Source organism: Monomorium pharaonis, chromosome 5, assembly GCF_013373865.1.
Source record: "Monomorium pharaonis isolate MP-MQ-018 chromosome 5, ASM1337386v2, whole genome shotgun sequence".
Lineage (NCBI taxonomy): Eukaryota > Metazoa > Arthropoda > Insecta > Hymenoptera > Formicidae > Monomorium > Monomorium pharaonis.
Genome location: NC_050471.1, coordinates 27,634,513 through 27,649,553, shown reverse-complemented (window position 1 = coordinate 27,649,553; position 15,041 = coordinate 27,634,513). Strand labels below are relative to the sequence as shown.

Below are 15,041 nucleotides of genomic sequence, written 5' to 3'. Positions count from 1 at the left end.
TTTAACTGTATATTCTTGAAAAGTATTACTATCGATTAAGTTGAAAAAAAATTTCTCAATTTTTTGAGCCCTATAAACGACGATTCGCCCGTAATATGTACTATATAAATTGTCACTAAAAATGTTCTATCTTTTTTTAAATATTATTACATTTCTTTCAAACATTTACAGATTATTCTTTCAAGCACCGTAAATATCACAAAGGGAATCCCTTATAATATTATAAAAGAATGGCTGGGCAACGGACTTTTGACTTCTACAGGTGAATGCATAATAAAATTAAACCGTTTATCTTATTATATATTTCTTATGTATCTAAAATCTTAGTAAAAAAGTACATTATTTCCTCTACTTTAACTTTTATGATAATAGATTAATTGGATAAGTTGTAACATTATAAAAACAGTTTTATTCTTTTTGTCTGAGAGATATACATGTGTATTTGTATTTCGTATTTGTAACGTAACACTGAAAATACTTTAGTCATTGTAGGTATCTAAATATTTTTGTGACTATATGTATAGTCATACTAATCATATCGTTTGCTAGAAAACTGCAGTTTTCTTGAACTGTTCGTCAAACTTGATTGAAGTCGATAATGTAGAGTCATTTGTGCATGTCATTAACAAAATTTTGTATGATTTCTTTTATAGATTTAGAAATCCTTTTCCAGAATTAAAGTTTATGTATTAATATCAGCTATAAATTGAATTTCATACCAAGAATTTAAAAAATTTTTTCAAAAACTTTTTCGGATTGCTCTTTTGAGACATAAAATGTTTACCAATGTGTATCTTTTTTATTAAGACGCCTACGCTCAATCTGAAAGCATAGTATTGTTCCTTAATGTTTACTCGTGTGCGGATTTGACTTAATTTATACGTTTAAGGTGCACAAATATGAAGCACATTATTTTGTTACGTTACTTTTACTACACTTCCATTGAGTCCACGCTAGACGCCGACAATTAAAAATTTCTTTTTGATTTTTCGTATAAAATTGTTACTTCCGCACACTGTTATCGTCTATACTTTAATTGTGAAGAAGGATTTTTAATTCTGTAAATGCAATAAAGAGTTGGACATTGGAATAAATTGTACAATTCTGTCGGTGAAACAGACGACTTATAATCCCCCCATTGCCGGCAAACAGAAAAAATAAAAAACTTTTTTTGCTTTAAAAATTAAAGAGATAACAATACTACATGTTTTTAAATCAACTTTGTAGTTCTCTTTATCTTTATAACATAAATATGTTACATTTTAATGCTGCTTTAGGAAAACAATGGACCCACGATAGAAAACTCATTGGGCCAACGTTTCATTTTAGTATATTGAATCAATTTGCTGTGGTTATCTCTGAAAAAGCAGAGATCTTAATAAAGTGTATCGAAAGAAAAATAGAGAAAGATTCTGGGAAAGCCTTTGATATTTTTTCCCTTATTGCCAATGCTGCTCTTGATATTATCTGCGGTAATTATTATATTTTTCTAAATTTATATAACATATAATATTTTTCGAAAAGACATTTATTAATACAATTTATTTACACATTACAACTCTAATTTTATTAGTCATTTTTATGAAAAATTAAAAAGACGTAAATATAAACATTTATTTAAATTCACTAATGTAGTAATTATATTGCAGAAACAGCAATGGGTGTGAACTTACATGCTCAAGAAGGCACAACCTCATATGCATCAGCAACACGAATGTTGGTTTACAAATTTTTATTGTTATTGTTATTAAAACAACCAACATCTTCTTACATAACAGTATTAACACATTAATTATTAATTTCAATTTTAGGGTTATATTTTTTAATTACATTTTAGGATACCTATATAATTAGTTAGTAAGTTAGTAAATTAAATGCCAATCGTATTTTAATACTTTTAGAGCATCCAAGTCAATAATGGACCGGCTAGTTAGACCGTGGTACTGGATTAATTCGTTGTATTATTTAACGCCTGCAGGGAAGCGGTTCAAATCAGCCCTTGATACATTGCATGGATTTACAAGAGAGGTAGAAGAAAGAAATAAATTTAAAATAATGTCAAAATTTTTATAAATTTTTTATATTATTTTGATTAAAGTATTTAAATATCTACAATAAACATAATAAATTTTACCGTAATACTGGATTAAATTCTAGGTGATAAGTAAGAGAAAGATTGAACGACGATTACAAAACAATCATACATCAGAGGTTGAAAATGAGAATGATGAATTTGATATAGGTATTATTGTAAATTATAATTTTACATATTTTGACATCTTTTTTCCCTTTTTTGCTTATTTAATAGAATTTTCTGTATCAGATAACCGGAAAAATAAAGCGTTCCTAGATTTATTATTAGATCAGAATGCGAAAGATGACGCTCCCTTGACCGATGATGAATTGAGAGCGCAAGTTGACACGTTCATGTTTGAGGTGAGATGTTTAAAATTCAAATAAAAATTCTCCAATTTTTGTCAAAGTTTTGTCTTATTAATATTCAAGTCGATAATGTATTTATACATTGTACGTATAAAATAATATGAAAATGATAACAGGGATATGAAACAACTGCAGTTGCGATGACTTGGACACTTTTTCTGTTGGGCAATAATCTCGAGCATCAGGAAAAAGTTCACGAAGAACTCAAAGAGATTTTCGGAGATTCGGAAAAACCAGCTAGTGTGAAGGAGTTGTCGCAATTAAAATATCTTGACAGAGTTATAAAGGAGACGCTTCGCATTTTTCCAAGTGTACCTATAGTCACGAGAGAACTGGAAGAAGATGTACAATTAGGTAAAATATAGCTTTATTTATTTTTAAATAAAAAAGTTTTATAAAATTTTCTGTCCAGAATTTATAGAAACTAGACATCACTAGACAGGTTGAGTTCCGAAATTTACTGCCAGTACTGAAAATGTATAGTACACTTAACATGTGGCTTGTTCTTTTTCGCTGCACTGCTACACTGAAGCAACAAGTTAAAGTAAGGGCCATGACACAATGCCAGGCAACAGGCAATAAGAACAGAAATAATGAAAGAGAGAAAGAGAGAAAGGATCTTCTTCTCTCTTTCTTTCTTTATTTAATTCCTGTTTCTATTGCCTATTGCCTGGCATTGTGTGATGACCTTAAGCAAATATATTTTTTCTCATTCTAACTTATCGCACCAGTGCAGCAGTGCAACGGAAAAGAACAGGCCAATGAACTATAAATTTTTAGTATTGGCAGAAAAATTTCGAAACGCAGTCATAGAATGAACACTTTGCGCGCGCTATTTGACTTTTTATTTTTTACTTTTTAAAAATAAACTGCAACGATAATTGTATAGATAACCATCTATACAAATTTGACAGTGTTTAACGGCTGTCTAAATTTAATCGCAACGACGATTACTCCCGCAATACAAAGTAAGCGCAGTGAGAGAACCAATCAGCATCGCTGAAATTGGAAAAGCGGCAATAATGCAATGGTAACATCTCCTTTTTACAAAGTGGATGGAAAGTGGAAACTAGCACGCAGCGCATGCTTCGCGCGGCCTGTATTAGCTAAACTGTAAAATTACAACTCTCAAAACATGTAGTGAGTCAAGTAAGAGAACCAATTAACATCGCAGAAAAGCAGCAACAATACCGCTCGACCACGAGCGAACTTCTCGTGTTTCCACGGTCCTTTTATTACGGATACATGTAAATTTGTAAAGCAATTAATTATAATAATACAGGAAATGTTTTTGTAGAGTATTTTTTTCTCAAACTAAAAATATTATAAAAATAAACTGGTAAAAGGGATTGTTGTATCACATTATATTTTTTAACTATGGTCGTTTTAAGAGGATGCAATATAACACAGTAATTTTTTTCATCTTTGTTGTTTGTCAACGTTAAACAAAGATGAAATAATGCACTGTGTTACACTGTGTCATTCTGTGTCCTTTGCTAGAAGATATTATGTTTTAGCCATTTTTTACACCGTTTTCAAAAATATGATATAATAGAACAATTTTATTTGTGTATTTTTTAGCGACAAAAAATAAGAATTGACTAATCCTGCTCTATTTGTTGTATAGAACTTAATATTATGTATATGTAATATATATATATATATATATATATATATATATATATATATATATTATACAATCACTTAAAATATTTAAAAGTTTAATATTCATAAAAATATTTATGTCAATAAGGATAGTCAGTGTTTTATAAATACACAAAATGTAGTTTAAAATTAATTTTTTTTATTTTAGATAAATATATGATTCCGAAAGGTGTTAATGTCGCATTGCCAATTATATTGACACATCGATACTCGGAGATTTGGCCTGAACCAACGAAGTTTGATCCAGATCGCTTTCTTCCGGAAAATTCGAAGCATAGGAATCCATACGCCTACGTTCCGTTCAGCGCTGGACCGAGAAATTGCATAGGCCAAAGATTCGCTCTACTCGAAGAGAAAATCATGCTGACTGCTATTCTCAGAAAGTGGAAGGTGAAAAGCGTAAAAACGATGGACGCGATTCAGCACGGCAGCTCTCTTATTTTGCGACCAATTGAAGAATTACCCATATGTTTCACGCCAAAGAAATGAAAAATTTGTCGATAGATACATGCTTTTTATTTTAAAAAGTCAAATTTTATAAAAAATTAATTTAAAAAATTATTTACAAATTGCACATATTCTTGCACATGTGTAATACATCTAAACATCACAAAAATCGAATACTAATATCTATTAATGCAATCACACTCTTATAATACATGATTATTACAGTTTGTTGTTTATTTTATTAGTACCAAGTTTGTACATGTATGAAGTTATAATTTGTATAATTTACGCCAATACTCTTAGTCTCACTTACGTCTGAATTTTCAATCATAGCATATGTCTATGCTATACGTGTACATATATCTAAATACATAACATTAATATAATATTACTTATTCTTTTGTTTCAATTTATGGTAATCTTATTCAGAAAAGTACAACAATTTAATTGCTGTTTATGTAGATTTTTTCAGAAATTCTTGATTAAAAATATTGGTTACAAATTGACTATAAGTAGTAAACCATTGAAAATTTAGATTTTATTAAACATAATGAAAATTATCTTTTACATTTTTATTTTTAACATTATATATTTTTATTTTTTAATACTGAAATATATCTGCCCTGTTGCACTATGACATTGCAATTATGTTTGAACATTGCAATTATGTTTGTGACTAAAATATCAATCAAAATTAAAGTTAATAAAAAAGTCAGTGCTTTCTTTTTAAAAACTGCAATTATTGAATAACAGAATTCTGAATTAATTTGCCGTTAAATAAAACATATTATTAAACATCTCAAGAAATTAATTAATCCGTAATATGCAAAAATCTTGCTTTAAATATAAATAGAGCATAAGAAACAAAGTTTTACATAATAATGAATTATCATATTACATCTTATAACGTGACAAAAATAAGAATTATAGCTTTGTATTCTGTAGTATTTAAGACCGATTTTCGGTTGCCTACATCGTACGTTAAGCATGTACGTTATTATTAGGGGGACCGGAAAGTAATGTCGTTTTTTTACATTAAATTTAAACAGATAAATCTTTATTTTTAATCAATGATGTAATCACTCTCGTTATCAACAACCTTTTGCCATCTAGTGTGCAAATTTTCAATGCCAGATCGATAAAAATCAATTGGTTTTTGAGCAAAATATCTGGAGATGGTATTTTGGACATCATCCGATAAGAGTCGAAAAGATAAAAATTACCGGATTTGAACTTATAAAATCATCTTTGGCATTTACGAACGTCTAATGCACTTGGATAAACATTGCAAATATTTTTGATAGCAACTGTTACTACCCTTGTGAAACTCAAAAACCATATAATGCCGGATATGTCCCTCTTCTGATATTTGGCTGGCCATTTCACTATAAATTGCAAAAAAAATTTAAGATTTAATTATTTACGAGTAAACAAGTCACTTTAACTTTAAAATGTCTTTGGCACGACTTTGAAGTACACAATGAGCAGATAAATGACAAACGAATATAACATGCGCAGAAACGACATTACTTTCCGGTCCCCCTAATACATTTTTAAATGGAAACAATTTAATAGTTTGTTCTATTCTATCTCGTCAGTTATAAAAGCGTTAATTATAGCATAATATTTACAAAACGTGAGAGATACACGAGACCTCATATGAAGTCAGATCAAGTGTTTATCCAATTGTTGCGTAAGAATTATCATTGCAGAATTGAGTGTCAATGAAGAAGATTAAGACGTCGCGGATGTTGCAGCCTTATTCCGCGATTGAAATTGAATGGAAGAAAGCAGTGTTTTCTATAATGTTCTCTATAACCTTTTAAATATTATTTTTTAATATAATCATTAATATAACACTTTTTTACAAAAGTTATACTATTACAATTGTCTATCATACCGTAATATTATTTAATAAAAGAAGATTTAAATTCAAGTCATAAAATATAAATTGTAACAAGTGTCAAAGCTAAGATATTCAATCAGGTGTTAAAGATGCTGATAAATAATTGTAATGTCATGGAAATACTAACGCTGACATTAGAGACGGTAAGTATAATAGTTTATACTTTCTAAATATTTAAAAGCATTAATTGCCAAATTAAATAAAAAAATGATAATTAGTATGTTTGTTTCTATTTTAATCTATCTAAAAGAAAACTTTATTATAGGTACATACAAAAATACTAGTGGTTTATTTGAAAGCAATTTTTCAATATGTTTTATTATCCAGGCATGCAATTTTATTTTTATAATAATATTTATGATAAATAAAGATTAAGCTATACAAAATTTAAAAAATTTAGATATAGTAAAGACTTTAAGTTTTGAGAAGATTTCATTAAGCAAGTATATATAGAGATTGAAAAGTTACATTTGTATATGTGTGTGTGTGTGTGTGTGTGTGTGTGTGTGTGTGTGTGTGTGTACAATAATAAAAATTTAACTACATCACGTAAAATATTTATTCTCTAATAGCAAAATACATTGGCCATTATTGGCTAATATTGGTTAAATATTGGTTATATTGGAAACGCTTTGGCCAATGTTTTCCCAATGTTTCCCAATGTAACGTCAATATAGGTTATAAAATATTGGCTCCAAATTAAAACGCAATTAATGTCCAATATAAAAAATCGATTGGTTCAATATTGGCCCAATGCTAAACGAATATTGAACCAATATTTCTTCTTAGACAAATTAGCTAAATAAAATAAAGAGTCAACTTTACAATATTTGACCAATATTGGGAATATTGTTTTTATATTACTTTGCAATGTTGCGCCAATGTTTTTTGCTACTAGAGTTGCTAAATCATTTAATTTAAAAAATCTATTAAAAACTACAGGTTTGAGATAACTGGTAAAAATTTCTCATTGATTATCATCCTTATTGATTGCTTAATTCTATTAATAAGTTTGTTAACGTGAAATATATTCTCTGTGTAAATGACTTTATCGCAATTGCGAAAGTATCTTTCAGAAATATTTTTAATGAATGTTCAAAATACAGTAACAGACCGAAAACGCTATATTGATGCAATTTTCTAGATAAATTTTCTAGATAGGATTAATATTTATAATATTAATCCTATTAGATCAAATCTAATTATGTATTTATTTATTTGGTAACTTAAATTATTTGAAGTGTTCGCAGATTACGAGAATGGACTTTATTTCTTTGGCATTATGTACTTTTTGCGTTATTATGATTTACGCAGTTTCGTCGATAGTGCATCATGAGTATGTTCTTCGACAGAAACTTAAAAATATTCCCCGAATTGGCAGATATTCTCTTGGATTGCTATTGGAGCTAATAACAATGTCGGAGTATGGTACGGAATTGTATACGTATAATTTTAGTATTACTCCTTTATTACAAGTGTTATTTGTGTATTCGCACACGTGGAATAAAAAGTTTGCTATTTATAAATTTGCATATTAATTAAAATAATATAAACAATAATAAATCTAACTGTTAGAACGAGTAATGTGGTTTATAAAGTTTATGGAGAAGTCTAAAGAAGGAATATTCATACAGTGGATTGGAAGCACGCCTTTTGTTACCGTGTACAAACCAGAATATTTAGAGGTAAATGCTAATTTTAATTTGTTAACAAAATATTTTTTATGTTTCTGTGACAATTAAAAGAAATTGTCACTATTAACATAATTCTCCTTAAACAAAGAGGTATTTCAATAATTTTCGTTTAAGGGAGCATCCTTGTTGCTTTAGAAGCTAAAAAAAGCAGATACTTCTTTAATTTTTTTAAAGAATTTATAATTAATGAGTATTTTTGAAACATTTAGGGTGTTTACCCAATGTTTTAATTATACAAAAAAATTGTATTTATGATAAAAAAAGGCTTTTTTAATTAATTTTATTAACCGATGTTTTCAACGCCTTCTTACTAGAGGTATCTGTTGGCGTACATGATAGCGGCTTTAATTTTGGTCTGAAACAAACAAAAAGCATGTCAAACTTTATGCCAACACTTTCTAGAATTTCTAGATAAACCTAAAAAATTAAATAAATGTTAAAAATTTAATAAAGTTTTATGTCTAAGAAAAAAAGAAATTTTTTTTTGCCAAAAATTTCAAATTTTATTAGTGAAAAATTGTATAAAAACACTTTCTTTCATTAATTTTTTAAGTTCATCTAGAAGAAAATTTAATAATTTTTTGAAAAAAATTTGGTTCAATTTAATTTGTCATGTAGTTTTTTTATCACACACGCTAAGTTGAAAAATATTAATTCAAGAAAAACGCATTGTCAAAGAAAAATAGTGTTTTTTTTTAATTTACAGCAATCTCAAGCTAATCAGGCATTCCAAGAGCATACAATATTCCCTTCGCTTCTTCACGGAACTGATTTTGCAGAATTAATTTCATTCCGCGAACTGCTAGAGCCTCCCTAGTGCCTGTTAGGCTGCGACGTTCTCCTCTCGCGATACGCTGCTCATTTTATGATTTAGCAAAAAAATTGTGTTCTGCCCAATTTTTATATTTAATTCATTCAACATCTTCAATATAAAAAAGTATCTTTCATTGAAGATACAAAGCAGCAATGAAAACAAGAATCAATATGTTTTGCACCCAAATTCAAATGTTTTGTACGTCACTTCTATTTATCAAAACTTATCGAGAAATGATTTGTTAGAAAAGTGCTTAGGAGGACACACACAAAATGCAAACGAGACCTTTAAAAAAGCAAAAAAATTAGGAAGACCTCAGTCCAAGCGTGCTCTATCGTTGGAGTCTCCGACTACCTGCTCCAACGGTTTGAGATTTTCTGAGCTGTTCTGATAATTTCGTTTCAAGTGAGCGGATTTAGGAACTCCAGCAGCCTCGCTGGAGAAGCCATGGAAGGATCGCGTCGAGGGACGCATAAAAAAATTTCTTGGTGTGCCATTCGAAATTGCTCTCAAATTTAATTTTTCAGGATCAATCAGTGATTGCACGAGTGCTGCTGTTACACATAAACAGATTCACAACTTTTACCATACAAAGCGGTAGCGTGATCTATGCGTTAGCTTCGCTGGACGCCGATTTACTCTCTTGTGTCGATGATACTGAGAAGTTTCGGGGCATGCTTACAGCGACGCTTCGACATGACACAATACCCACACAAAATATATACGTGGTGTCTTCAACAGTAACTTCCTTAATTCATGAGATTTTGATTTAAAATTTTAACTGTATATTCTTGAAATTACTATCGATTAAGCTGAAAAGATTTTATGATCTTTTGAGCCCTATAAACAAGGATTCTCCCCTTAATATACTATATAAATTGTCACTAAAAATATGTTATATCTTTTTTTGAAATATTATTACATTTCTTTCAAACATTTACAGGTTATTCTTTCAAGCACCGTAAATATCACGAAAGGGATTCCTTATAATTTTTTAAAAGAATGGTTGGGCAACGGACTTTTGACTTCTACAGGTAAATGCATAATAAAATTAAATTATTTATTGTATTATACATTTTCTTATGCATTTAAAATCTTAGTAAAAGTATATTATTTTTTCTACTTTAACTTATGATAATAGATTAATTGGATAAGCTGTAACATTATAAAAACAGTTTTATTCTTTTTGTCTGAGAGATATACATGTGTATTTGTAAAATAACATTGAAATTATATTTTAGTAATTGATAAATATTTTTTTTACTATATGTATAGTTATACTAATTAAAAATTAAAGAGATAACAATACTACATGGTTTTTAATCAACTTTGCAGTTCTCTTTATCATTATAACATAGACATGTCATATTTTAATGCTGATTTAGGAAAACAATGGTTCCACGATAGAAAACTCATTGGGCCAACGTTTCATTTTAGTATATTGGATCAATTTGCAGTGGTGCTTTCTGAAAAAGCAGAGATCTTGACAAAGTGTATCGAAAGAAAAATAGAGAAAGATTCTGGGAAAGCCTTCGATATCTTTCCCCTTATTGTCAATGTTGCTCTTGATATTATCTGCGGTAATGTATCACTTTTATCAATTTATGAATTTTTCTAAATTCACAAATTATTTTGTTATACTAGCAAACATTTGTATCATATTATCAAAGTAATAATAAAATATCGACAATATACTATTACGTTTCAACGGCAAATTTGTGTGTGTGTGTGTGTGTGTGTGTGTGTGTGTGTGTGTGTGTGTGTGTGTGTGTGTGTGTGTGTGTGTATACAAAGGTAATAGAATTTTCTTTAATAAAATAGATTTTGTTGTAATTGTTATATTTATGAGTTATAAATACTATGTTTAATTTTATTATCTTATGACAAACATTTTAAAGGTATTATCAACAATAACAATTATTACTTTGCAGAAACAGCAATGGGTGTAAACTTACATGCTCAAGAAGCCACAACCACATATGCATCAGCAACACAAATGTTGGTTTCAAATTTTTATTGTTATCGTTATTAAAACAACCAATATTTTTTTACATAACAGTATTAACAATTAATTATTAATTTTAATGACATTTTAGGGTTATATCTTAATTACATTTTAGGAAACCAATATAGTTAATTAATTAGTTAGTAAATTTGATGCCCATCGTATTTTAATACTTTTAGAGCATCCAAATCAATAATTAATCGACTACTTCAACCGTGGTACTGGATTAGTTCGTTGTATTATTTAACGCCTGCAGGGAAGCGGTTCAAATCAGCCCTTGATACATTGCATGGATTTACGACAAAGGTAGAAGAAAGAAAGAAATTTAAAATAATGTCAGAATTTTCATAAATTTTTCATATTATTTTAATTAAAGAATTTAAATATCTACAATAAACATAATAAATTTGACTGTAATACTGGATTAAATTCTAGGTGATAAGTAAAAGAAAGACTGAACGACGATTGCAAAACAATCATACATTAGAGGTTGAAAATGAGAATGAATTTGATATAGGTATTATTGTAAATTATAATTTTGCATATTTTTATATATTTCTTCCTTTTTTTGCTTATTTAATAGTATTTGTTGTAATCAGGTAACCAGAAAAGGAAAGCGTTTCTAGATTTATTATTAGATCAAAATGCGAAAGATGACGCTCCCTTGACCGATGATGAATTGAGAGCGCAAGTTGACACGTTCATGTTTGAGGTGAGATGTTTAAAATTCAAACAAAAACTCTCCAATTTTTGTCAAAATTTTGTCTTACTAGAACATTATATTGCGCGCGCGCCATTATATTACATTTGTCTATCCTTTTTCCATTACATTTTTAATATTATTATGTTAATATTATTATATGTTCATATAATTATGTCAAAAACTATCTTTTTTAAAAAACCTAAAGACAGAGAAATTATATATATATTTCTTTATGTACATAATTTGTAACTTGTTTGTTATCGCGCTGGCTACCTATAGATAAACTTTTAATGCTTGCCAAGAACGTACTCGTGAAAAAGCAACATAAAGTTGTCCGTGATTAAAAACATCTTTATCAAGATCTATTCCAACTTTATCGAATGTCTGTCGTTGTAACTTATTTATTGTCATAGCAAAAGCTAATTTTATTGGAAACTGTTTTTTTTTTAAGTAAAGAGATATACCGCAATATAGTGTTATACGATTTAAAAACACAGTATCTCCTACTTTATCACCTGTTAATATTTTGCATTTCAATAAATGATCAGCAAGTTCTATAATCATTAATCTAGTGCCATTGCAAAGACCTTTATTGATACTTAGAATTCTAATTAACATAATAATAGAATTTAGTCTTAAACGCTCTTCCGGAGCGCCTTCTGCGCCGAAAGTTCTTGTCCTCGAGATTTCTTACTTAGATTTTTCTTATTCAAATCTTCTTTTCCCACTTTTTTCTTTTAAACGAAAACTGCTAAATGAAAATAAAATACAACACAAAGTATCAATTTTTTATAGAAAAGGTTATAATAAAAACGTTTAGTAAAACTTATCTGAGGTAATCTTGTAATCGTCCAGCCAAAGGGAAAGAAAGATCTTCATCGACGTAGAAACAGAGCCAACACTACATTACACTACATTACTTAACACGCGATCTCCGTGATGACAGCTGCTCGCGAAGCGCAGCGAGAGAACCAATCAGCATCGCGGAAAAGCGACAGCAATAAACTTCGAGATATGCGAGCAATCGACTTTACACCTCTTTTTTAAGATAGGACCAGACACTACAGACGCGCGCTTCGCGCGCACTATTTAACTTTTTATTTTTCACTCTTTGAAAATAAACTACAACGATAATTGTATAGATAATCATCCACACAAATTGCTGTCACAATTCAATCGCAATGACAGTTATTCTCACAACATAAAGTAACTCTTTTTTAAGATAGGATTAATATACAAGCCGATAATGTATCTATATTGTACGTGTAAAATAATAAGAAAATTATAACAGGGATACGACACAACTGCGGTTGCGATGACTTGGACACTTTTTCTGTTGGGCAATAATCTCGAGCATCAGGAAAAAGTTCATGAAGAACTCAAAGAGATTTTCGGAGATTCGGAAAAACCAGCCAGTGTGAAGGAGCTGTTGCAATTAAAATATCTCGACAGAGTTATAAAGGAGACGCTTCGCATTTTTCCAAGTGTACTTACAATCACGAGAGAACTGGAAGAAGATGTAAAATTGGGTAAGATATAGCTTTTTTATTTTAAGTAAAAAAAATTTTATAAAATTTTCTGTACAGAATTTATAGAAATACATGTAAATTTGTGAAGCACTTAATTGTAATAATGCGGGAAATGTTTTTGAAAGTATTTTTTTTTTATAAATATATCATAAAAATAAACTGTTAAAGAGGATTGTTGTATCACTTTATATTTAAAAGTTTAATATTTAGATCGAGACATAACATATTTATGTCGACAAGGATAGTCAGTGTTTTATAAAAACACAAATGTAGTTTATAATTAATTCATTACTTTTATTTTAGATAAATATACGATTCCAAAAGGTGTCAATGCCGTAGTGTCAATTATATTGGCACATCGAAACTCGGAGATTTGGCCTGAACCAACGAAATTTGATCCAGATCGCTTTCTTCCGGAAAATTCGAAGCATAGGCATCCGTACGCCTACGTTCCGTTCAGCGCTGGACCGAGAAATTGCGTAGGCCAGAGATTCGCTCTACTCGAAGAGAAAATCGTGCTGACTGCAATTCTCAGAAAATGGAAGGTGAAAAGCGTGAAAACGATGGACGAGATTCAGCATGGCAGCTCTCTTATTTTGCGACCAAATGAAGAATTACCCATGTACTTCACGCCGAAGAAATGAACAGTTTGTTAGTAGATACAAGCTTTTTATATTTTAAAAAAGCAAATTTTTATTAAAAACTTTAATTCAAAAATTATATACAATTTTTTTTTAGCAAGCTTTTCTGTTTTATGTGTTGTATATGTAAATAATGCACATATTCTTGCACCTGTGTGATTGTGCATAATTACTAGAAATCGCTGAAGTAAAAAATGAAAATTGCATGCATGCACGTCGTGCGGATAATTTGCATGGCGTGAACTCATGGTGCTAAACAGATGCGACCTCAATTGATGCTCATATGACTCTCACGCGTGAGTGCCACTTGCGTGTGAGTCATATAAGCATCAATTCCTATCACCTTGTACCCTACTTTTTAATATATATAATGTGTATTATTGCAGTTATAAGAACGTTAAATTAAAGAAAACAATATATATATTTTATAAATATAAAAATACATTAAAAGACATTTAAAGACATTAAAAAACATGACATGACATGATATTTTTAAGACATTTAAAAAGTAACCATCGTATACATGACAATTTTAGAATTATGTAAGACATAGTGTATTATTGCACAATACGTAATGCATATTATTATTATTTTTATACGAAACATCATAAAGAAAATAATCCTTATATTAGGAACACTCAAAATTTTATAAATTTACACATATAAAATACGAAACATGTCGTCTGCAACTAAAGATGTTTTTAGAAATAATGCAAGTTTCAATACTACAAAAGAATATTCGCATTTTCTATGCTATTTAACAAAATGTAATTGTTAAAAATATGATTTATACAAGGTTATAATAGCTATTGCATTTTCAACTAGTTCTCTTAATTACATATTAATACAACATTTCTTATTACAACAGAAAATATTTAACAAAAGTTTTAACATATTATACTGTAATATACTATTATTATTGCATTTTCAACCTATAACAATAAGAGTTTTTCTATATTAATAAAGATGCAATAAAAATATGCTATTTTAATCGCTATGCAGACATTTTGTTATTAAATATTTAAATATAATAAATCGTGCGTGAATATTATAATATATATATCTATTATTCAGATAGAAAATCGTGGAGAAACGGCAATTTCACGTTTACTCCATGCGCATGGAGAACAACATAATTGATCAACTTTAATCAAATATGACCTTAAGAAAAATAAAACACCATACTAATTCTTAA

At 29.0% G+C, this 15,041-nt stretch overlaps 1 protein-coding gene across 1 annotated transcript in view; it reads left to right on the top strand.

The window, feature by feature from the left end:
• Nucleotides 1-15,041, top strand: part of LOC105832054 — a 20,152-nt gene extending 5,111 nt beyond the window's left edge. Inside the window, exons 4-22 of the mRNA XM_036287529.1 lie at nt 172-262; nt 1,278-1,472; nt 1,650-1,716; nt 1,902-2,028; nt 2,158-2,242; nt 2,324-2,436; nt 2,559-2,796; nt 4,256-4,593; nt 6,508-6,603; nt 7,711-7,888; nt 8,036-8,145; nt 9,912-10,002; nt 10,354-10,548; nt 10,900-10,966; nt 11,153-11,279; nt 11,409-11,490; nt 11,573-11,685; nt 12,968-13,205; nt 13,509-15,041. Coding sequence (XP_036143422.1) covers nt 172-262; nt 1,278-1,472; nt 1,650-1,716; nt 1,902-2,028; nt 2,158-2,242; nt 2,324-2,436; nt 2,559-2,796; nt 4,256-4,593; nt 6,508-6,603; nt 7,711-7,888; nt 8,036-8,145; nt 9,912-10,002; nt 10,354-10,548; nt 10,900-10,966; nt 11,153-11,279; nt 11,409-11,490; nt 11,573-11,685; nt 12,968-13,205; nt 13,509-13,849 — 2,892 coding nt within the window. The 3' untranslated portion in view covers nt 13,850-15,041. The remainder of the gene's footprint in view (nt 1-171; nt 263-1,277; nt 1,473-1,649; nt 1,717-1,901; nt 2,029-2,157; nt 2,243-2,323; nt 2,437-2,558; nt 2,797-4,255; nt 4,594-6,507; nt 6,604-7,710; nt 7,889-8,035; nt 8,146-9,911; nt 10,003-10,353; nt 10,549-10,899; nt 10,967-11,152; nt 11,280-11,408; nt 11,491-11,572; nt 11,686-12,967; nt 13,206-13,508) is intronic.